Genomic DNA, 23,984 nt, shown 5'->3' with positions numbered 1-23,984 from the left:
GTGGAGCCTTTTCTTTTTTTTATATTAGTTATCAATTTTATTTGGTGTGATACAGTTTGTTTCGCACACCACAGATTGACAGTTTGACAGAAAGCTTTAATGGTCAATCTTAGAGAAAAAAAACTTCATCCTTCTGTTTTTTTGTTGCCTTGGGTCTTTGGATGAGGTTTTAAAATATCCATGCAACACCATCTTTAACTAGGCAGTAAATGTGAATTTTAATCAGGTTATCGAAATGAAATACATAAGCCCTCAAAGATCAGGGAACAATATGATATTATTACACATCCTTTAGACACACATACTATGTCCGTATTATTAAGTTCATATGTCAACATTACAAGAAAAATTCAGCATTGAAACCTAGAATATAATGTAAACTTGATATAAGATTTAACTGATGTCATGTTTTATCTTTCGAGAAACCTTCAACTTTCAACCAGCTCTGTGTCATCACAGTGTAGGCAGTACGGGAGGATTAACAGTTTGGCTTCCTCCTGTGCCGCCTGCGCCTGAGCTCTACGCCCATCTGCTGGGTAATGGAGAACGCATCAATTAAGATGCAAAAAGTTTCCCTTTTAGGTTGGGAGATTTTTTTCCCTGTTTATCTACTTCATCGTCCAATATTGCATGGCATTCAGGCAAAATTTACGACGTAACAATGATATATATATATTTAAAAAAAGTAATATTTCCTTTTAAACTTAAAGGGGGGGAGTTTTGGCAGTTCAAAATGTCAGAAAATCATTGCAGAGATTCTCGTGATGATCAAGAGCCCTATGGACCATTGGTTTATGCTACATGTCTGTAAACAGTGTACTTATTGTCCCATTAAATCTCAACAAGCTCTCCTCACCAATAAAATACGAGCCAGAGCCATTTCTGTCATGTATTTCCTCTAAAACAGGTGGTGTAGTCACATACACACGCACACCCACACCCTCACACACACACTCACGCACACAATCACACACATGCACTCTTATAGACTTGCAATTATCCCTCAGCATGTAAAGTTCTTAAGTGTCCAACTCAAAAAAGAAGTTCTTATTTGGTGCAATACTGATGCTGCCTCCTCCCCTTCAGTAAAGCTCACTCTCTCTCAAACACACACACAGTATATACAAAGCCATTCACACTAACACAGCTAAGCTCGAGCATTGAGTGACAGATTGCCTCACTGATGAAAAAAATAAATCAGCATATTCATATTCATCCTTTGTGTGTTGAATGTGGTTGTGAGCCTTGTGTACTTGTGTTCATGTGCTTGTGTCTGTGTGTATATGTTTGTAGTATGCATGCTGAATTACCTTTTAAACAGTCCCTAATTAAATGTGACCTCATGGATATTGTCAGTTGAGGCAATTAGTCTGAACGTCAGCCTGCAGACCAGGTTTTGAAACTATCAGGGAATAATTAGAGCAATATGGCATACAGGATGTGTTTACGTTTTAGATGTTTGCATTTCACCGTCACTTTCTTTCTAATGAGACGCCATCATTATTTCTTATTTGGAAATAAGTGCTTTTGAATATTTACCTTTGACATCAGCAGTGTTTCATGGCATCAAAATAATATCATTGGGAAAGTTGAACAAAAATATAATTTTTGTCCATAGACTTTACAGAATGAGACTTGTGAAGCTGTTGTATAAAAATATTCCATACTGTATTTGTTTGATGTCTCTATTTCTCTACAAAATTTAAATAAAGGGAAGTTCATTGACAGACACTGTATTGGTGATGCTGGAGGAAAAAAATGTGTTGTTAAAAGAGCTGAATAAAAAATTAGTAAGTTTGGAATGTGCTGTGAAGAAGATGTGACTAGTTATTAAAAATGCATGTGCCACACGTCAATTTGACTTGTTAGAAAAGAGGATTTTTTGAAACAATGGTTGGATCTATGTTTGGAATAAATCTGTGACAACTGTAAACATTTCCATGGTCTGCAAGGCGAATATAATCTGTGGACTTTCTGTATTTGACCCAGTCCACAGAATAAATGTTGGCATTGCATTGTTCCTGCAAACCACATATATGTGATTTGTACATTTCATATGTAGGCCAACTCCCACATTTGCAGCAGATGTTGGCCTTTACAGGATTGCCCCTTTTCACCAATTCTGTTTGCGATATTCATGGACAGGATCTCAAGGCGCGGCCATGGGAGAAAGGGGTCAGGTATGAGGGCCTCAGAATTTCATTCTTGCTCTTTGCAGATGATGTAGTTCTGTTGCCTCTATCACAACGTGACCTCCAGCATGCACTGGGGCAGTTTCCTGCTGAGTGTTAATTGGTCCAGATCGGTCAGCACCTCCAAGTCTGAGCCCATGGGTTTCTGCCAGAAAATGGTGGGTCACCCCCTCTGAGTTTGCATAGAGTTACTGCCCCAAGCAAAGGAATTCAAGTATATCAGGGTTTTGTTCACTAGTGAGAGTAAAATAGGGCGTAAGATGGACAGGCGGTTGGGCATGGCATCTGCATTGATGTGGGCTCTGCACCAGAATGTAGTGGTGAAGAAAGAGCTGAGCCCAAAGCCAAATCTCTTGATTTACAGGTCCATTTACATCCCAACCCTCACCAATGGTCATGAGCTTTGAGTAGTGGCCGAAATAGGTTTGCTCTGGAGGGTGACTGAGCTCGGAGTAGATTTTGTCCTTTTTTGAAATGGGCCAGCTAAGGTGGTTCAGGCATCTGATCAGGATGCCTCCCAAATGTCTCCAGTTAAAGGTGTCCCGGGCATATCCAACTGGTATGAGGCCTCAGGGTAGACCCAGAACACGCTGGAGGGATTATATATCTCTTCTCATCTCATCTGGCCCGGGAACGCTTTGGGATCCCACACTGTTGCTGGGGAGAGGGATCTGGAACACTTTTCTCAACTTGCTGTCCCTCAACCTGACCCCGAATAAATGGATGAAAATGGATGGATTGATATGTAGCAGATATGTTGAAAGTTTACTTTTAAATTTTCAAATTTATGATTATTTATGTGACAATGTTGTGGTTGATGTGTGGTCAGGTTAGGCACAAAAACCACTTGGTTAGGTCTGACATTGCAAACTCTGGTTAGAAACATCTGCTCTTCTCTGATCTGTGTCATACATATGAAATAAACAATGTTACATATCTGTGGTTTGCAGAAATAGAGAATGCCAATCCCTTATGGTGGAGGCTGTGCTGCTATATTGCTGGGTAAATATATAAAAGAAATGCTTTTATTGTATAGAAAATAAACCATGCCAATAATCCATAAAACATTACATTGACAGCCGTAACACCCTAAAAAATTGTTTTTTTACAGTCAGAATCAGGAAGATTTTTCCGTAAGTTGGTTTCCCCTTGGAATTGCTGAATGCACATTAAGGAACCTCAGTCTTGAAGTGAGGATTAAGATGCAGAGGCATGGAGAGAGATGGATGCTGCGATTTACTTCTACACACGGGCTATTTAACTTAACAGCTGTTGCTCTCTTTAGTTTGATACGAACATTGAGAGCAAAGAACAGGCTGTCACAGGCTGTTGTAAAGAATGACCAATTAACACAAGTGGAAGTACTTGTTTTAATTAACGCAAATATCAGAGGGAGAAAGTAAACCAAGAGCACTTTTTAGAGGACAGAGACACATAAAAAAGAAACTTGACTTAACTTCACTGTTGCACAGTTCTGATAAAAAGTTTAATCTTTTTTCCTAGTCAGTCCAGTTGCCAGAAGAAAAAGTTGGTATTGTACATTTCAGCAAACCATTAATATGTTACATTTGTACGTTCCATACATATCATATTAGTGTTTCTAAAATGAATACTAAATTATACTTATTAGATGCTTGCCAAGCTGCAGACCATTGTTCGAGATTAAAAAAAGGGTTGTTCTTTTGCGAGTCATCTGTGTTTCCGGTGGCTTTTTTAGCCACCAAATGGGAGTCTTCTATCAATGAAAGGTCACTGTTTTTCCAACGGGGTAGCGTGATGAAAAGCAGTTGTTTTTTACTGAGACATTGGTGGGTTTCCTGCTGAGCTGAAAAGGAGGTATTTTAGGCCAAAACACGATCTTTTTCTAAACACAACTAAGTGTTTTTTGCACTTAAACCTAACTGCCCATTAACCACAGTGTCTTTGAAGTTTCAACATATCGGCTTCATAATACTTTGCAAATATAACACATCCATGAGTCCAGAAATGCATAATGCCAATTTATCATCTGGGTTGCAGAATTGACACAGTTATATCCATCCATCTACCCACAATCTGTATGGTTTACATCCATGTAAGCACCCTCTTCTGCTTTTTTTCTCGTTCTGGAAAGGTCTGACAAATCTTAAACTTTCATCAATGCCAAATTAATAATACAAAGGAAAGAATTATAGTATAGTAGAGTAGAGTAAGGTAATCAGAGTTAGCAGACTCAACTGACTCAGTAATATGCATCACCCATCTCTAAAGCTGTCTGCTCATATGAGCCACCATAAGTTACTGGTCATATCAGACCAAGTAATGCTGTAGTAGCTAAACCTTGGAGTATTGAGCAAGCCTGCATTTTGTTACTTATGATTTTTACTTTGTAAGATAAAGATTTTCTTATTTTGTCTTCTGCAAGTTAAATCAGCTAGCTTTAGATAGCTGTGCATCGTGAGAGAACGACAGAAACAAAACTTGCAAGCTAATATGGCTTTTAAGATATGATCCAGTGGTAGTTTCTTAAAAGGGTGTCAGAGACTCAGTGACAGAGTGCAGCGTGTTAGCAGTAAAGTTGGTGGAAAGTTGAGAGCCAAACCTCCGGTAGAGTATCTGAAATCAACACAGCCTCTCAGGCATTTTCTCTCTTTGAGGCGGAGAGCTGCATTTTCTGCTCCACTCTCCTGTGTGCTTGTGTGTGTGTGTGTGTGTGTGTGTGTGTGTGTGTGTGTGTGTGTGTGTGTGTGTGTGTGTGTGTGTGTGTGTGTGTGTGTGTGTGTGTGTGTTGTGTGTGTGTGTGTGTGTGTGTGTGTGTGTGTGTGTGTGGCAGCCAATGGTCCTGATCTCTGATAAGAGTAGGAAGAGGATGAATTAAAGGGAGGAAGAAGAAAAATAAATGGCTCGGCACTTCCCTTTCCCATTTTCCTCCAACCTCCTACCTCCAACCCTTTCTTGCTTCCTCTCCTCTCTAATCTCAGACTAAGTCTGTCTGGCTGCTGCTTTAGCACTTTTCATTCCCTCACTGGTATTAGCTTGTTTTCCCTTATTACTTTCGCTGTTTCCTTTTTTTGCCTTTTGCCTGTTTGTCTGTGCCCTGCACACCCCCCCCCCCCCCCACACACACCCCCCTACTTTGTTCTTTGTTCTTGTTCTTCTTTCTTCTTCCCTTTGTTGGCTTGATTATTTCTTACTTTGTCCCCTTTAGTTTTCTTTCCTCTCATCTCTCCACCTGGCTTATCAGGTTGCCCAGTGTTCATGTTTCTTTCATTTTCTCCACCTGTCTTTCTTCTCTGATCCAGTTTGAAGTGGGAATCTACTAGTCTTCTGTGTAAATCAGTCACTAGATTCTCCTCTTGCTCCACTTTTCACTGTTATTGCATTATGCCATAACACACACACATACACACAAGCACACACAAGCACGCGCGCACACACACACACACACGCTGTCACAGGGATCAACTTATGTGAACCCTCCTTGCCTTCCTCCCTGGTGTCAGGCAGGAGGGATGGATGAATGGTGGCAGGGGTAAAAAGATAGAGAAGGGCCTGACAGCATGATTTCACCTTATTGTGTCAATGAGAGTAACAGCCGGATAAAAAGGAAGCGTGTGTCGGTGTGTGTGTATTTTTGTAAGGTGACGTGTAGAAGACGGGGTAAGAAAAATCTCATGCACCTGCTAAGAAAATCAAACCTCTTTGACACATGGATGTACGCAGCAAAGCATGCACAACAGGAAATAGACATAGCATAAACGCTTGATGATGCACACTAACACACACCTATGTAAAAGTGATTACACTCCAGTCCTTGTCTCTCTGCCTGTTGAGATTGGAGTTTCTTTTATAGTGAGAGTGAAGTGTCAAGGCGACATTGAGCGATCATGATTATAAAGACAAAAAGAGTGAAGGGGAGGGAGATGTGAGAGGGATATAACAGCAGGGAGTGACTGAATGGGAGAGAAAAAAAGCAGAGGAGTTATAGAGAAAGATAAAAAAATACTAGGGTAAAGGTCTTGCCCAAGGGAAAGACTTAAAGTGTTAGTGTCTTGTCAGGCATGTGCTGCAATCATGTAGACATATATCGGACAGCTGTGATGTCAGTTTACCAGTCGATCTACAGTTATGTTCCGGCCCTCACCCATGGCGATGAGCTTTGGATAGTGACTAAAGAGCAACATGCTGGAAAACCTCCCCGTGGGAAGAGCAGACCCCGGGGGCTGACATGCTGCAGGGATTACAGCGAATATCCCAACTAGCCTCGGATTCCCTCGGGATCCCCCTTGAGAAGATAGAGGACGTGGGCTGTCTCGAGTAGTCCGCTTAGTCTGCTGCCATCATGAGCAGGATGAAAATCAAGGCGGCAAAAAGAGAAGGTGGAGGGCCTCAGAAAAACACTTTTTGGCTCACTTTTGCCAATTCAGTGTCTCCACTCTAAACACCCAGGATTAAATTGTCATTTTCACTCAATCCGCGAAGGGGGCAAAAGAATTAGAGTTACACTAGACATGAAATTGGGGTCTTTTAGGAGGCTTTCCACGGAATCCAGCAGAATGAGAAAAAGTGCAATTTCATTAGAAATTATCCCATTAGAGACTTTTAGAAAAAACTAGTGTAATAGTTTCTGTCACCTCAGGTACCACACAGAACAGACAGTGCTGACAGGTGATATTGATCATATTTATGATGGTTTCAAGCTTGTTTTATAGGGAAAAAAAACTTTTAATAACATATAAATTGGAATATTAGGGTTGAGGAAAATGATTAATTTAAGTCAGATGATTATTTTTCAAATAGATTGTATTATAGATTTTTTAAAATACCTCAATCACTAAAATGCAAATGCATTGCCGCTTTCATTGTGATGATCTACAGGTAACATGACGTCACATCAGTTTCCAGTAAAGCAAAGCCGGAGCAGGTACAAATGGTGGCGGGTGTGAACACACAGACTTTCACCCTCTAGAACAGTAACTTGATATCAGATAGCTCAAACTACTCGGCAGATTAGCAAACTTTCTGTTGCTGCTGTTACACAGATTTTGCTGGCTAATTTAAAGTTTCTACAGCTATTACTGAAAGTCTGTCTTCTGGACCTTTTGCCTGCTATCTTACTAGCAAAATGTCTGCTAGTGGTGAGGAGTTAGGCAGAGGGACTGCAAGGTGCATGAGCTAGCTAGTTCTTGTCTCATTTGTGTTTTGATAACCAGAGAGAGAGAGAGCAGGGCAAGGGGGTGAGCAAATGGAGCATGCAATAGAGTAAGATTTTAGCAATTTTAAATACTAGAAAATAAATTTGTGACGGTCAATGTTGATAGTGTGGCAGCCACCACAAATAATCCAAATAATCAGTGTATGGAAAAAACTGCAGGGACAGCTAACTCTGGCAGTTTAATTTTACTTCAGAAATACTTTTCTTAAGTCATTCAATTGTACATGTTCATTTTACCAGGTAAGTTAATGTGACTTTAATATAGCACCTCCCACAAAGCAAGGTCACAAAGTGCTTCACTTGAATCATTTATTTAAATAAAAGAAGCTTTTCTTGGTAAATGTCCCTTATTTCTTTGCACTGTAATGTTGTAGCTATAATAAAAGTTATAAAAGCTGACTGGCATTTGATGTGCATTGTCTTATGAAAGCTGCCTAATGATTTACACTCTGTAGAAGTGTGAATTGAAACATTTTCTGATGGTCTAGTGTTAAAAAAAAAGTACACAAAAAGTGCAATAGATCATAATATCAAATTGCAATACTTGAAAATTATATTACAGATCAAATCAATATCCACATATTGTGATGTATGCAATCAGGAGGTGAGCATATTGTTCAAGCCCAATTGGCTTTGCAGATTCTTGCACAATTTTTTTTTTGTACTTCTCTTTTTAAACTGTCCTTTCAGGGATATGAAACACTTGAAATCAATAATCTTTAATCTAACCCAGATAAAACCTCTTTCAAATTCATGTGTAAATGTTTTCAAATGGCATTTTTCACACTTTCTTTTTCACACTTTCATCTTCTAACATTTTGACGGTGACCCAATTCCATATCACATACTGTGCTAACTACTTAAAACTAGAAATCTTAATAGTACACAGTTTTGCAGTTAGTATACAAGAAATCAAAAAACTTTGACTCTGTTATTCTACCAGGTAATATATCATATGTGCACTATTCAATCAAATTGCTTCTTATAAATGCCACCACAAATTTAATTCTTCTGCTATTTTAATTTACAGCCTTGAGTAGAGCCTCCACTACCTTTATGTGTTACAATGTGGGAATGTGGTGTTCATCAAAAATCCAATCATTTTTAATATGCATTATGCTGATTACATTTTAGGGAAAGACACCACATATTCAAAAGCTGCTGAGAATGGTTATACAGTATGGAATGGGGACACATCTTGGCTGATTATGCAGCTCCCGCTCTGTTTCTGATTCTGGTATCAAGGGATGATTCTCACAAGTTTTTCTTTGTCAATTTATTTTCTTCATGGCAGCAAGACATTATGATAAACTCATTTTTGTCCATTTAAGATCAGAAGAAACAAGCTGTAGATAGCAGTGATGTATTGACATGAACCCTCTGAGTTGATATGACATACTTATAGCAAAAAGTATGGAGCATCAATCACACTAGTTTGGAGTCGTCTTTCTGTCCATAAGAGCCACTCCTCAAAAAGAACAATGCATCTTCCATCTAGATAAATAGATTATATTATTTACTCTTCACCACTCTTCATTTTGTTGTTCAGTTTTTTGACTTTTCTTTTTTTCACAACCACTTTAAAAGCCCCTCGTTTTACTTGTCCCAAGCCTTGTGCACCATCAAAACAAGTAAGTGCTCTCAATGCACTCAAGAAAGTAAAAAAATAAAAGTATCTTGTGTTGCACACAAAGAGCATGCATGAACGCATTAAAATGAATGCTTTGGGGCATTGTAGGGTATGAGAGAGAGACAGGGAGAAGGGCGACCAGGAAAGGAGAGGAGAAATCAGGAAGATGGCACTCACTGGAGGAGGGAGATGGAGGAGGACAGAGGTGGAGAGCAAAGGAAAGGAAGGGGAAGTGGAGCAGAGTGTTCTTTAAAATGGAAATTGGCTCTTCCACTGATGGCTGGGACGAGTAATGACGACCCCCTCTGACTACTTGAACATAGTGTCAGCATTTTTACATGCACATACACACGCACACACAATATGTTCACATAACCATCATCCTACACACATCTACATACACTTTCAAAGCATGCAAGAACTTCCTGACAACTTGCACACACACACACACACACACACACACACACACACACACACATTCTTCCCTTCCCTCGAGAGACGGGGAACAGCGTGAAAGTGTGATGATGCATCATTTTCTTAAGCACCTCTATCCATCTTCCCTTCCTCACCGTGTCTCACTCTCTGCTTTTCACACCCTTCATTTTAAAGAAGAGGTTGGAAACTTACCTCAGCTGTATGTAGGTACATGCACAGCAGTGGATATGTCTATGGACTGTAACTGGACACTATATGTGTGTCTAAATGTCTGCAAGCAAACAGAACACCTGCGTGGCAATGTTGCATGAGCTGGTGAGTCTCAATCTAGCGGAAAGACAAAATACCTTCACTGCAAAGAAAGTTTTAGAAAATGCAACAAAAGTTTCCCTCCTGATTTGCATATTTCTTTGTTTTTGCATTGTGTACAGGTTAGTCAATTGGTATTCTGAGTATAACTGTAGGAATTGTAGTCTTAAAGGGATAAGGGTTGTCAAACTAATATTTTTTTAAAATTGGGATTAACTCAGAAATTCAATAGTTAATCGCAATTAATCACATTTTAAATAACATGATTTCAATTCCATTATTTTGCATTTTAAAACAGTTATGAAGTCCATACTGACAACCTAAGCAGTTCTTTGTCTCGTTTGACATTATGTATCCGTGGTTATTAATTCACTTCTGATATTGATAATGTTCTTACACCAACATGTTCTCATCCCATATTGTCACATATTGCTGCTTTGCATTTGACTTCCGCATCTCATATTACACTCTAGGTATCCTTCTATGTCTGTTGTTGACATCCTGGGATGCTCTACCCTGATGCCAACATATGCACATGGTAGGATTACGCCGCATTTGGTTATATTTAGCATACAAAAGAGCATGAAAACTAATGCCAGGACATCGAAAAAATGCACGTTGGCACAGGTGGTTAAGTTTGGGCAAAAGAGGCACATAATAAGGTGCAGAAAAACAAAACAAAACAAAAAAACTTCATTCAGACAAGAAGCGAACACCAAACTCCTGCATGAAAGTCTAGGGTTTGTTAGACCCATCCACAGCACATCTGGCCCACCATATAGGGACCTTTGTGCTGCTTATATTATGTCATTACCAGCATTATTTCAACCTGACGCTCTCCAGCACTGTGTCATGCGGACATGGCAGGTTCCTTCTGGTCACATTCTCAATCGACGCTGACCGTCTGCGCATCATACTGTCCAGCTGTCCACCAGCATGTAATGACACCGCAAATGATTCTATCTGGCAGTGTTCTCAGATGACATCCAGTCATGTAGATGCTAAAATTGGCTTTTGGCATCAAAGCACTACAAAAGTGGAGGTATTTGACAACTTCAGAATGAAAACGGGCTGGTCTTTTCATACACAGGTTACTATGAAACATTTAAAAAAAAAAAAAAAAACAGCTGACTTTTGCTTGCATACATACATGTTTTTATGTTGTTGTTGCTTTTTTGGTTAAAGATCAAAGCCCTGAGTTTCTTCTTCCACACAGTTATTGTCATGTCTGCCTTGCTTCCTCTGCTTCTCTTCTTCCTCTCACCTTCTCAGAGAGAAACTCTAGGGTCTGCTGTGAGAGTTCTGTGCAGTGTACTGCAGGCGAGCACACTACTCAATAGAGACCAAATAGCTTCCTATTAAACCCACACTGCTTTTAAGACAGTTGGGCTTTAGCGCGAGTCTGTATTTTACTGTGCCTGTGTATCAGTACTGAGTGCATGTGCACTGAATGTGTCTGTAGTTCTGTGTGTCTGTATGTAGGCATCCAAATCACATAGTGCAAGTGCTTTCTGTGTGATTTTTGGACGCATGTCTAAAAGTGTAAATGTGTTGGCCCTGTTTGCTCAGTAGGTGTATTTGGGAGCTCATGCTGCACCTGTGGGGGATAGCATCAGTAGCAGCAGAGTCCATCAGAGACTCTTAAATAGGACTAAATTATTAATCAGGGACACAAATGCAGCTTAGTAATGGCTCTGAAAGATTACAGAAACCACTGCTTCATACACAGGCAGACTTGAAATAAACCATTTTATGAAGGTTGAACGTGCATGTAGAAAGCCTTGCTCAGAATGGCAGTGTATAACATATGTGATGGTTTCAGTTGACTGAAACAAAAAGGTACAAACCTGTCTGTAGAGATGGTGAATTGGACTGGATTTCAAAGGTTAACTCACATACTATCACAAAATGTTGACCTTGCTCAAAATTGTATTTGACAGTATGCAAGATTTGCAGTAATGATAAAGAAAATGTCACTGTAACAATGTAAGACTGAGAATTCAGCAGCAGAGGAATTAATCAGATCTATTTCTAAAACTAGCAATTCTGCACACTGGAAGGGCACTCTGCTCTGGGTAAAGGTCCTGCATTCAAAGTCTTTTGTTATCAGCAGAATATACTATATATAATATAGTATCAACAAGGACTACAGTAGTAGCAGTAGTCACATAATGTGGTATAGTAAAACAGAATGTACTGGAATAAATGTGAGAGTGTCCGGAGAAAAATACACCAATACACATCTGTAGTGGGTCAAAAGTGATGGTTGACTGGGATTACGTTTTTCTGTTCCTGCATAGTATACCTTTAAAGGGTAACTTTGGTACTTTTCAACTTGGACCCTTGGAAGGGTCACTTGGAAGAGTGAAATAAGAGTGAAGGTGAAGTGATCGAAGAGTGAAAACATAAAGAACCCTACTCTTTTGCTAAAAGGTCGATATCTGTAAGGATCCTTCCCATAATGTTGTCAGACACTTATAATAGCAATCTGAGCCCATCAGTGGCAAAATTGATGGTGCTTATCGACTGCAAAGAACTGCATTGTAGCCTTTAACCCCACTGCAGATGGTCTTGCTCAATACTGAACCAATTCAAAAGTTGTTTCTGTTAGTCACATAGACAAAATAAAACGGGAAAATAGGATCCAGGTTGGAAAACGCAGAAGTTACTATTATGTACAGCATTTGGGTAAATGCATATGGTTATATTACAACTTGGCAAAAATCAACCTTATCCTGCATTTATTCACCTTGTTATAGAAAGTTTGTGCTTGTCAGTTTGAGCTTTTTTAAAAATCCCACATAGAGACTTAAACACTATGCGGTCATTACAATGTCAGATGAAAATTATTATGTCAATCTCTCAATGCCTTTATTTCATTTTAAATGGCTCAGGAAAGTTACAATCTTCCTCGGTGACAAAGTATCAAAACATGTGTCAGAGTATCAATATTGTAGAGCAAGAGGTCATATTATTTCATGAACTGACTTAAGGTTTCTTTGGAAAGTATTTGGTATTAAATTAGTTTAAAACCACCTGTGAAAGGAGCGCATTGGTGATTAAAACCTTTGGCATGGAGAAGGATTATGTTTAAGATTTGGTGTTTCAAAGCATTGAAGTGGGTGCCATTGTGAAGCATTTAAAAAGGGCACAGATTCAAGAAAGAGATGTGTTTCTTTCTTTTGTCACCGTAAACACACCTCAGTGCAGTCCAGTAGGTTTTTGGCAAATGACCGTTTTTCATTTCACTGCTGCAGTGTTTCCCATTATTAAAGATAAATGCCGCCTGCCAAATATTTATCAGTGGTATGAAGCTATTTGTATGGGTCTTATCTAAACAGAGGCAATGAAATGAAGAGTAAACTGTTTTTGCTTTGTGGTGAGAGTGTATCTCTGTTCATTTTCTTGTCTTTTCCTTAAAAGCTTATATGTCTACTTCAGTAGTTGCACACTGTTTCAACACCCCCCACCTCAGACCTTAGCATGGAGGGGAGATGTTTCTTAAAAAGAAATGTGTCTTTTGGTGTGAGAGAACATCTGCTAATGTACTTTGTCTTGCGATATGTTTTCACGATGTGCTACTCCCATGCTCCTCTTAGCTCATTTGTGTCTCCACCAGTGAGCCCATTCCTCATTATATTTGAGGGTGATGCACTTGAACACTTCTGTTAACATTCATCATTAGCTTCTGTCTTAGTGAGGTCACTCATGGGCCAATAACCCAGTGTTTTACAGTACACCTTTGTGTGTAATGAGCATCAGTGCGGTATCACAAGTTGTGGCATTCAAGACAGTCTATGGCAGCAGATAAAAAAAAATGTAAAAAAAAAAAGTGGCAACATTTTTGATAAAAATGCACAAATAGGGAATTTTAAAGAGTTCTATAATTATGCATTGTGTCTTCTTACACACTGCTATAATAGCTGCCATTTATAATACTCTCCTAGTCTTTTGGTTTTGTGTCTCTGCTATCGCTTGGAGTCTGTTTGAGGTTAATTTATTTTGGGGGGTTTTCTGTTGATTTTGTCTCTTTGTGGTTATCTTGAGTCTCTTTGTAGTAATTTTGAGAATTTTGTGGTCGGTATGCTATAATAATAGCAGTTTTGCAGATAGGCGAGGGGGGCCCTGTCGCCTTTGGCCCTTGGGCCTGTACTCCATCCATGACTCACACTACAGTGACTTTGTGAGGCTGTAATGAGATAAATCCTAACACTCACGATTAAAGTGTTAACATGCTGATGTTCTGCAGGTAATGTTAACCAGGTTTACCAACTTCATTTAGCATTTTAGCTTGCTCGAACCATGCTAGTTATCAGCCTGAGGTTGATAGGAATGCCATTAGTATTGCAGATATTTAGTAAAAACCACCATTTAAAATTGGATCATTTGGACAAGTAAAATATTTGCATGATGATAGCTCTAAATGAAAGTTAGTGGGTTATCAAACTTTTTAAAATCCACACTGTAGGGAGCATGAACTTCTGTATGAAATTTCATAACAATCCATGTTGCCAAGACATTTCAGTCTAAACCAAATAATTTCAGTCTGCTGCTGAAAGAAAAGTCATAGGATCACAAAATCATTAGGATGCATCCTGTGGGAAACATGAATATTTTTGGGCCAGTTTATCTTATAGATGTGGAGGTATTACAATGAAAAATTGACAACACTAACCAGATTGTGGTGCTGTGTATCATTTGGATTTGCCCTCTTGGGTGCATGAATGTATTTCATTCAAAATTGAATGCCAATATGTTGAAAAAAAATGCTGGGATATTTTCATGAGGACCAAACTGGTTAACTGACCAGTCAACCATGATTGCCATCCTGAGAGCGACACAAAAAAAGACAGCTGCCCAGCCAGAGTATGAATATAATTTGCGTGCTCTGCTCTTTGGTAGCAGATGACCTTTTATGCTTTAAAATATCAGAAGGTACCAGGATTAGTGAGAGGACGCTGGTCACTACCCCCTCTGTCAAATTGCCTACAGGCGTTTACTCCATGTGCTTAAAAACTATTAAGGGATGATGAGAGTGAAACCACCTCAGTCAGCACTTTCCCTTATCCCTCATGTTTGTCCAATGCTCTCTAACCCATAAACCTTAATCTCCCACTTCCAAACGCAACCCAACCCTTCCTCACATATGCACATTACATCCTCAACCCATTACTTCTCTTATATCCTTCCACATTCTCTTACTCCTCATGCATCCTTTACCAGGGTGTGCCCTGTCCTCCCCTCCCTCTTTATGTGTGGAAGCAGCTTGGCAGTGTTAAAGCCAAGTCCTCGACAGGTTATTTGACTCCCAGTTGTCAACAGAGTATGCTATTACCACAGCATCTGCTACGCCCTCACAGCAACCTAAATCTAAAAAGGTGCAGCGTCATTCCTTCACTCAGCATGGCAAAGCAAAAACAAAGGCCAGAAAACCAATTCAGCAAACACATAACTCACTCTGAAGGAGTTTGCAGCCTTTTAGTATCGAGTCATCTTTGCTGTGTTACAACAACTACAACAGAGATATTAGTGAGAAAACTGAAGCTTCTTCTGAAATCTGCTCTGCAGTTTACATACGTGATGTGATGTTACATGTGATTTTACAGGGAAAATGCTGTATTGCTTAAAGCAGTAGTGCAACATTTTTTGGAAATGCAATCTTCACTTCTCTTGTAGAGAGTTACATTAGAGGATAAAACACGTTTCTATATGTTCAGTATCAAGCTTATTTGATATATCATTTGTTTTATACAAAAACTGGAGTAAAAAAAACAAGTTGCTGTTATACAGTTTGCTTTTTGTTTTTTTCTGGCAGACCATAGACTATATAAACAGATAGACAACACATCTCTTATATAAAAATGAAGCCAAAATATCCTGGATAGGGCTGCTGCCATCTTGTGCTGGTGACATCATTTGGAGCCAGAGTCTGCACATCAAGTTCCCACCCATACACCTGTCCCACTACTTGTGGACAGCTCCACTGATTGGTACACTAGCTTTTGAGCCTGATGTCAACCCCCCTTTTTATAGTATAAAATAAGTAATGTAAACCCAGCTTATCAAAAAAATAAACATCATCCCTGCAGTACTCTTTGGCTATTGGTGGAAGGAGAAAAGAGACAATGGAAGAATAACTGATAAACCTTTGCTGTAAAAGTAACCAGGATGTTTTTAAATCACTCACATCAAGGTTAGCTATTTTCTCCATCATACAAAGCCAGCTTTTGGTAGTCTGCTATTTTTGTGAGCTTTAAAGAGTAACTAAGAGTAACACTTTCCTCCCTGGAATTTAACTAAAGTCTCAGAAATGAGCGGGGCTAGGAGGGAGGTTAAGGCCCGCCTTGTCACCCAATCATGCCACCTCTTGATCCACAGCACCTCCCTGCCCATAGCACACACAAAAAGTGATGGCAGCGACCTTTTGAGGACGGTCACCCTGCATAGTTATACACTACATGTAGAATTATAATACTTTGCACTCAAATATTAACTGTTGGACCTGAATCAATCAGCAACACATTTAAATAGCCATATACTGTTTATTACTTTTCAACTAAAAAAGGTTAGGAAGTTTAGTTACCCTGTAATTGTGGGTCCTTAGTCATTGCTAATGATTCTAAGAATTGGTGCCTGAATCGCCAGCCAGCTATACTTTATTAGCCTTAAGCCATGAATCTACAAAAGGGACTGCAGAATCAGGTACAATACAAGATTATCAACTAGTAAGAGGACATAGCGGCATATACAATATATGCAGTAATTGTGTGCAAAAGAAATGTGTGTGAGAGAAAGATACAGAATTTTATAAATCAGCAGAGCCTTTTATGTTTGTGTCCTTGTTTAGTGCTCAAGCATGCGTTTTTGTTCTCGCTTAGCGTGCACCATTGTTTGTGCCTATTCTCATCACAGCCGCTGACAATCCCATAGTAACAGTGCTGCAGCAGCCCACAGCACCCACAGACTCGAGGAGGTACAACAAGTACAAAACAGATGCAGTGTGTGTATGTGTTGGAGCATGAGGTGGTGAGTGTATGAGGAAGCGAACATGGCAGATTTAACAGGCTAGTGAGCAACAAAGAGACACTGGCTTTCTTCTTCTCCCGTCAGCTCGGCTTCATGCCTCCAGCTCCTCCCTAGGAAAGCTCGATAGATAGACAGATGGATAGACGGATGGCTGGATAGGAACTCATTTGGTGTGTATGGTATGCAGGTGGTTTGCTCATAAAGAACGAGTTTAGCACAGTGATGATGCAGTGTTGCTGGCGTATAACAGGAGAAACGGACTGACAGGTTTTGACTGAGCAAATGTTAGGAATCTGTGTTGACAGCATTTGCTGGGTACGCAGTTTACAACTCTGATAATGATTGAGATGAGCTCTTGGTAAATAAAACTCATCTACACACAAAACAAGCAATATAATTTTGCACTTCATTCTCTTGTTATCTCTGGAAAGAGACTGTGTAGACAATCACCAATTCACAACACAAAGGCTGAGGAAAAATTAAGGGAAAAGCAGAAACATCACTGTTGCACAAAATAATAGCCTGCCTGGACAGAAAATGCAATTCGCACACTGACAGGACAGACAGTGACAGCGTAATGACTACTCCCGCTAATGCTGGCGCTGCACTGCACTCCAACAACAATGCAGAAATTTCATTAGCTGGGCACATTCTGCCAGGAGGATATTGAGTTGTGATGCCAGAAATATCAGTGACAGTGAAAAATTGGAAATGGAGTCTTGTTTTGATGGTAGCCTAAGTGGACAAAATGAGGTGGAAAAAAACCCCAAAAACAGTGCAATAACAAAAAGCAACAAGTGGACTTGTGAAAATCAGATATAATTTCAGATAATCATCGGCAGCAGGGTTGGTGTTTCAATGACAGACTGCACTTTATTCTATCCTCTCTGCCATCCATAACACTGTCTCTCCCTATCTTTTTTTTCTTTTCCCAGATTGGAGTAAGCGAGTGGACTATGAGCCAGGGACAGGAAGTAAGCAGCTGTTTCCGAAAATGCACCTGGAGACTTGTGGCGGGCCGCTGTCCTCGGTGAGGACCACGGTGGAGCTGCAGACCAGCCACATCGGGAAAGGCTGCGATCGTGAGACCTACTCGGAGAAATCCCTACAGAAACTCTGTGGTTGGTTCTGCAAACAAAGACATTTTTGTTTTGAATATCACAATGTGTGAACAGAATGATGAGCAGCTCAGACTGAGTGTGCACTTCTGGCAGTAAATCACATGAGAGTTGGACCTGTGGCTATTAGGATCGTGGTGGATATGTAGAAAATACTGTAGATGGCTGATCAAAGATGACTCCTGACTGAGGCGGCAAACTGAAAGTTAGTGCAATGAATGTGAAGTAAGCTGCTGCTAAAAGCATCAGTGGGATCCACAGTCAGAGTACCAGGGTCAGACAGGGCCGGAGGCACCACTCTCTGCCCTTTTTAAATCAACATCTGAAAGTTCCCGGTCCATGTTGCTTTCTTATCTCTGCTTGTGTCCCTGGTAAACCTCTGTGCTAAATGAAGGCACAAGAATAGCAACTTAAAGCTGTGTCACTAATGATGTGACAGAGCGAGGGCATTAGCTGCCTCAGATGCAGCCACGCTCTCTCTTCGGTGACTGATGAGCAGCCGAGCTGCCGTGTCGGTGCCCAGAGCTCCAACAAAGCAGCCGAGCCTACCCGCTCCCCCCTCCCCATCCACACTGCAGTGCCAGCAGGGGGGCTGGAGTCATCATCTTTGACTAACGGCCTTCACAAGCCCCATTCCAGCTCATCTGAATGCATAACGTCCCCTCCCTGCCTCCCCTGGCTCCCGGTCCATGCATGGTTTACCACTAAAGAGTCCTTTTCAGGCACCTCATAATCGTTATCTGATAGCGAATAGAATAAATTGTAATTGCTTTTTTAAAGCACAATCAATTTGAGATAATGTACAAAGACATCGGGCAAAGAGAAGGCTGCAGCTGGGTGCTGGAGAAGTCGATGCGTATTTATTTACTGAGGGAATCTAATTACTGGAGTCAGAACGTCGACACTGGCATGAGTATGAGGTGGAGAAAAACAGAGCTTTACAGACGGGGGGAAAACCATCAATTAATGTGCTAACGCTGTGTTATTAGGAGAAACGAACAGATGCATGTTGCAATTATTTGTCGGACAAGGGAGACATGGTGAATTTTGATATTGCCAATTTTTCCTCGGAACAGCATGGTTCCCGTTTGGCTTTGATTTATTACCATGCATAAGCTGTTACAAATTATTTATAAATGTGGTTTAAACGCACGAAATGCATTTTTCACTGCCACACAGCAAAGCAGAGATAGATCGGCAAGGGCATGACAGAGAAATTGTGGAGCAAGGTGAAAGACATGCAAAAAAAAAAGGTTTGTCAAAGTGACAGTTGGAAAATAAAGAGAGGAGTTATTATATGATGTTATTGTGTCAAGGGAATTATGAAGTCGTACTTACTGGTCTTTGAAAGCATGCCTTTGATATTTGACCAAATTGGCTGTATTTCTTTCAAAAGCATGGGAGGGTGACAGGCAAAAATGCCCCCCAAATAGCAAGAAATTAGCAAAAAGATATAAGATAATTATTTGAAAAAAATAAATAAAAAGGAAAAAAAGCAAACAGCAGAATAATGACTCCATCACACCTTTGCACTCTGTTCATAAAAATGAGCATATCTCAAAAATTTAGTGAAATGGATAGTGTGAATAACTTGTCAAGTGTTAAGAAATATTTTCTTTATGTTTCTACATTTAAATATATACCAGAACAGTGTGTTTGTTTTGTTTTATTTAAAATTATGTTTTATTTATTATTTTTTTTAATTTTGTTTTATTTAAAAATAATAAAAAACATCAAATTTTTGTGTTTATTTTTAATGATGCAAATTCAATACTTTAATCAATTATTATGGTTTATTTACTTGTATTACCTATTAGCTTACAGATTATAGTGATATGAAGCATTTGAAGATATTTCAAGAAGTGACAAAACAAAAGCAAAAAAACCCATATAGTCCATGGCGGACCATTTCGAAGGGTTTAATTACGTTTTTTCTCAATGGAGTCTGGCTTTGCAATGTAACAGCTTTAGAAATCACTGTCAGACAGGGTAAAGCAGTGAAAATACTCTCAATGTAACATACACGAAATGATATTAACTTGTTTAGACAGGACTTTTTAGATATTAAAAATTTGTTTTGTTCAAAGCCCTACACAGCAGAGAATTGCAAATGCAATCCCACTTAAGAAAACTTGACTAGGCCTTTACCAAAGCTCATAGCTCCAACATTAAATACCCAAATGTAAAAAAGGTAGTACACACACAGATTTTTAGAAAAAAAGTTGACGAATCTTCATTTCACCAATTTATTCTGATCATTTCAAACAAGTGCACTAAAGTTTTGGCCTGGTTGCCTTCATAAGAACATCAGAATGATTAAGTTGCTTTTAAAAGTGAAAGGAGAGAGGAAATAGGATGGCTCAATGCGGCGCAGTCGTGATCGGTGTGTCAGGATGTCTCAGCTGTAAACCATTCATGTGATTGGCTGATTCTTCATCTTTCTCATCAGGTCCTTGTCCTGTGTCTACTCTTTGTGTCACCGTAGAACTCGGTCAATATGTCCTCTCTGTTACCATAGAGGCATGTTTTAGTGTTGAGCTTTATTCTGAGTTTGAGAACCGTGACTCACATGTCTTTCCTTTTGAAAGTCAGTTTCATTTGCCATGAATCAATACCCACATCCTCCATCCATCTCGGCCCATTGATTACATATTAAGCCCTGCCATCTGCCTCACTCATAAGTAATCATAGCCAAGGTTAGGCCAATATACACCGCATATCCGCAGTGATTGTTATTGACACATCTTCTGTCACACCTCTTATTTGTTCCCATGGCGATGACCTCAGGGGCCTCCTCGGGCAGCACTGACCTTCTGCCTGCCCCCAGCACTGCCACCAACTGGACTGCTTCTCTGGTGACTGACAGCGGCCGGGACAGTGACTTAATCTTCAGGTTTGACGGACATCAGGCGGCTAAAATCCCGGACTGGGTGGTTCCCCAGAATCTGACAGATCAGTTCACCATAGCAACTTGGATGAAGCATGGACCGAGTCCTGGGCTCAGAGCCGAGAAGGAGACACTACTCTGTAACTCCGACAAGACTGGTGAGTGTGAGAAAGGACTGACACTGATATTGAAAAACTATATTTTATTGAATCACATTATATAGTAATTATAAAAAGCTGGCAATATTTTACAATATATTTTTTTCACTGTCTACAAATCCCATGAAAAGCCAATAACAATGAGTTGATCCCACTATCGTCTGTGTAGCTGAAGCCTGTTATATCCTCTTCCTTCATTCCAGAGAGTTTCCTTGTTGCCCAGAAACTATAAAAACACATCAGTGAGCCACATTGTTGCACTGGGTGACAAATTCCTTTATTATAATGAACATGGGCACTGTAGTAAATTTGTGTTTAATTCTACAAAAATACACCATCCTGCTCCAGTGAATGCTCACTGGAATACCCATCCCGTTCTCATTTTGTAGCAGGCATATACCATTGCTTTGTGATTGATTTCGGCATCAGACACAAATCCTAAAAGCCACCTTCTGCATGATACGCTGCCGGGAAATGTCACTTTGTCACGCGGCTGGACGGAACCTTTTGTGGTGTTATGACACACTGCTAGTCAACTGGTGATGCACAGATGGATGGCATCAGTTTATAATGGAGTCAAACAGCACCTGTTGTAGTGGTATGATTCACCGCTGGATGGCGTCTGGTTGAAACGCTACAGGTAATGATGTAATATAAGCTGGAAAGTCCCCTGGATGGTGAATGGGCCAACAAACTCCGAATGTTCACCTGGTAGCCTGGTGTTCACTTACCAAATATATGTAGAGCCAAACCATGAATTTTTATAAACCTAAGCATGTGCATGTGCTTTTGTTGACATCCTAGCGTCAACAGCAGACAGAGGAGAATGCCCAGTGCATAATATATAGACATGAAAGTCCACTGACAAAGTAGCAATTTGTGAAGACTTGGGATGAGAATGTTAGAATACCAGATGTGTATCAATCCGCAGCGGAAAGTAGTCCCCAAAGAAAACAACTACAGCTGACTAACTTTATTTTAGATTAAACTCCATATTTGTTACCTATTTTTGAAAAATTCATTTAGTGGGATCATATACGCTTTTCTGACTGAGTTCTATAAGCAGGTTAGAGTGCATTGAGTAGAAGTCAAACAGTATTGAGAGATGGACTATCTCCTGGTTGGTTTTTGGCCATAACACTACCCACAGTCAGTTAAATGCTCATCTAGATGCTGTGTCTCTGAAATGGTTTAAAATTAAAAAAATCTTGAGAGTAGTCATTGTTAATCAACCAAGCGGATATGACGCACTGATCAAACCTCTGATTTATGATTTTGGCACTGTGTGTCTGGGGGTCAATTCACCAATTAACATTGTAGCCATTGTACATCATACACTAGCTAAACACAATGGTTGGGAAACACCAACTGAGGCAATAAAGGCCAGTAATTATGGATACTATGCATAATTGTTCCTAGAAAAATGTATACATATATAAACACGTCTAGTGAAATTTAACTTAATATCTTATTATCCACATTGATATCATAATGGTGATAGTTTAGCTGTTTGTTTTTGTCTTCCTCATTTGTTTAGGCTTATTTTATACAGACTATATTTTGTAAGTGATACATTTGGGGAAAAGGTCTGTTCAAATACTGTTAGACCAAAGAAGGTTTGGAGCCCTGTAATGATCCAGCATAACAAATTCAGAAACATCATAGCATGCTTTGCTCAAAGGGATGATTTTGTTTTGAACTTCTCAGTGAAAAATTATGTGACATGACCTTGACAAAGTTGGCCCCCTTCAAAGCGGTGCCGCTGCCCCAGTTTAGTGAGGTCTCATAAAGCTAAATGTCTGGTTTCCATGACAGTGAGTAGGTGTGATGATCTGGTCCCTGGTGCTTTCTCCCACCCTCTCTTCCGCCCACAGAGATGAACCGGCATCACTACTCGCTGTATGTCCACAATTGTCGCCTGGTGTTCCTGCTGAGGAGAGACTTCACCCAGGTGGACACCTTCAGACCGGCCGAGTTCCACTGGAAACTGGAGCAGGTACGACACGGGGATGCTTTGGGATGTATGTGTCAGACAGGGGAACTTGTGTGTTTTGGGCTAAACTCAGAGGCAGGAATGAAGTCTCTAGGCTGGATTAAACCTGTATTAAACATCCTCTTTTTGCTTAATCCATGTTGGTCTGTATTTTGCAATAATATTAGAAGACACCCTGAGGAACATTCAGAGTGTGGCATAAAGTTCATAACGGAGGTGGAGCAGGAGGTAGCTTCCAGAGCTCCAGTCCCAAATGTTTTATGTTTTGAAAATAGCTTCCTGTTTGCATCATACAGATAATTTATGCCCATGCTGTTTATCCTATTATGCTATTCCCTTAAGAAATCTAACACAATTAAGTAAACAAGAGGACTGAGGACCACATGTACTTGTTATTGTTGGGGATTCTTGAGTTGCAATTAATGTAGCCCAATTTGTCATGGCATTGATTCAAATGTGGCTGATTTGTCAGTTTAATATTTATTTTGTAATATTCCAGCATAGTATACCAAGAAAAGGTTTTAAGATGAGTAATGCTTATTGTGCCAAATTCCTTCCTAGTCATATAACTTTAAAAAAAAGTTACATCAGACAATTTTTGCCTCTTTTTAGGTGGCTGTACATATAACTATATATATATATAGTTATGATTTATGAAGGTAGTTGGAGAAAAAAAGATACAAAAAAGGATGTAGGCTATACAGGATGATTTTTTTACTTGGCAACTCTAGTATCTCAAATGGCTTGAAAAACTCAAAAAACTGCAAATGGCACAATGGCAAAAAAAAAAATAAAATAAAAAAAATAAAAATCTCCCTGGGGCGGCATGGCCAGGCACCCCCCTAAATTTGGCCTGAGCCCAAAACGTCTGACTCTGACCCCTGGTTCATAAGGGAGTGAGTCCACAGATTCTTACTGACTGTTTGCCCATAAGGAGCCAATAATATATTCATGGTTTTGTGTGTGTTTGTCAGTACATTCAAGCACTTGCATGTGTAATCCAGAAAAAAACCCGAAACTTTAATTAACCCTGATTAATTTG

At 39.8% G+C, this 23,984-nt stretch overlaps 1 protein-coding gene across 1 annotated transcript in view; it reads left to right on the top strand.

Moving 5' to 3' along the window:
- LOC121943375 (calsyntenin-2-like) overlaps window positions 1-23,984 on the top strand; it is a 260,798-nt gene that overhangs the window by 191,971 nt on the left and 44,843 nt on the right. Inside the window, exons 6-8 of the mRNA XM_042486899.1 lie at window positions 17,722-17,907; window positions 20,692-20,949; window positions 22,824-22,945. Coding sequence (XP_042342833.1) covers window positions 17,722-17,907; window positions 20,692-20,949; window positions 22,824-22,945 — 566 coding nt within the window. The remainder of the gene's footprint in view (window positions 1-17,721; window positions 17,908-20,691; window positions 20,950-22,823; window positions 22,946-23,984) is intronic.

The sequence above is a fragment of the Plectropomus leopardus genome, chromosome 5 (assembly GCF_008729295.1).
Source record: "Plectropomus leopardus isolate mb chromosome 5, YSFRI_Pleo_2.0, whole genome shotgun sequence".
Classification (NCBI taxonomy): Eukaryota; Metazoa; Chordata; class Actinopteri; order Perciformes; family Serranidae; genus Plectropomus; species Plectropomus leopardus.
Note: the sequence above shows the minus strand (reverse complement) of the source record. Positions and strands in the feature narration are given on the sequence as shown.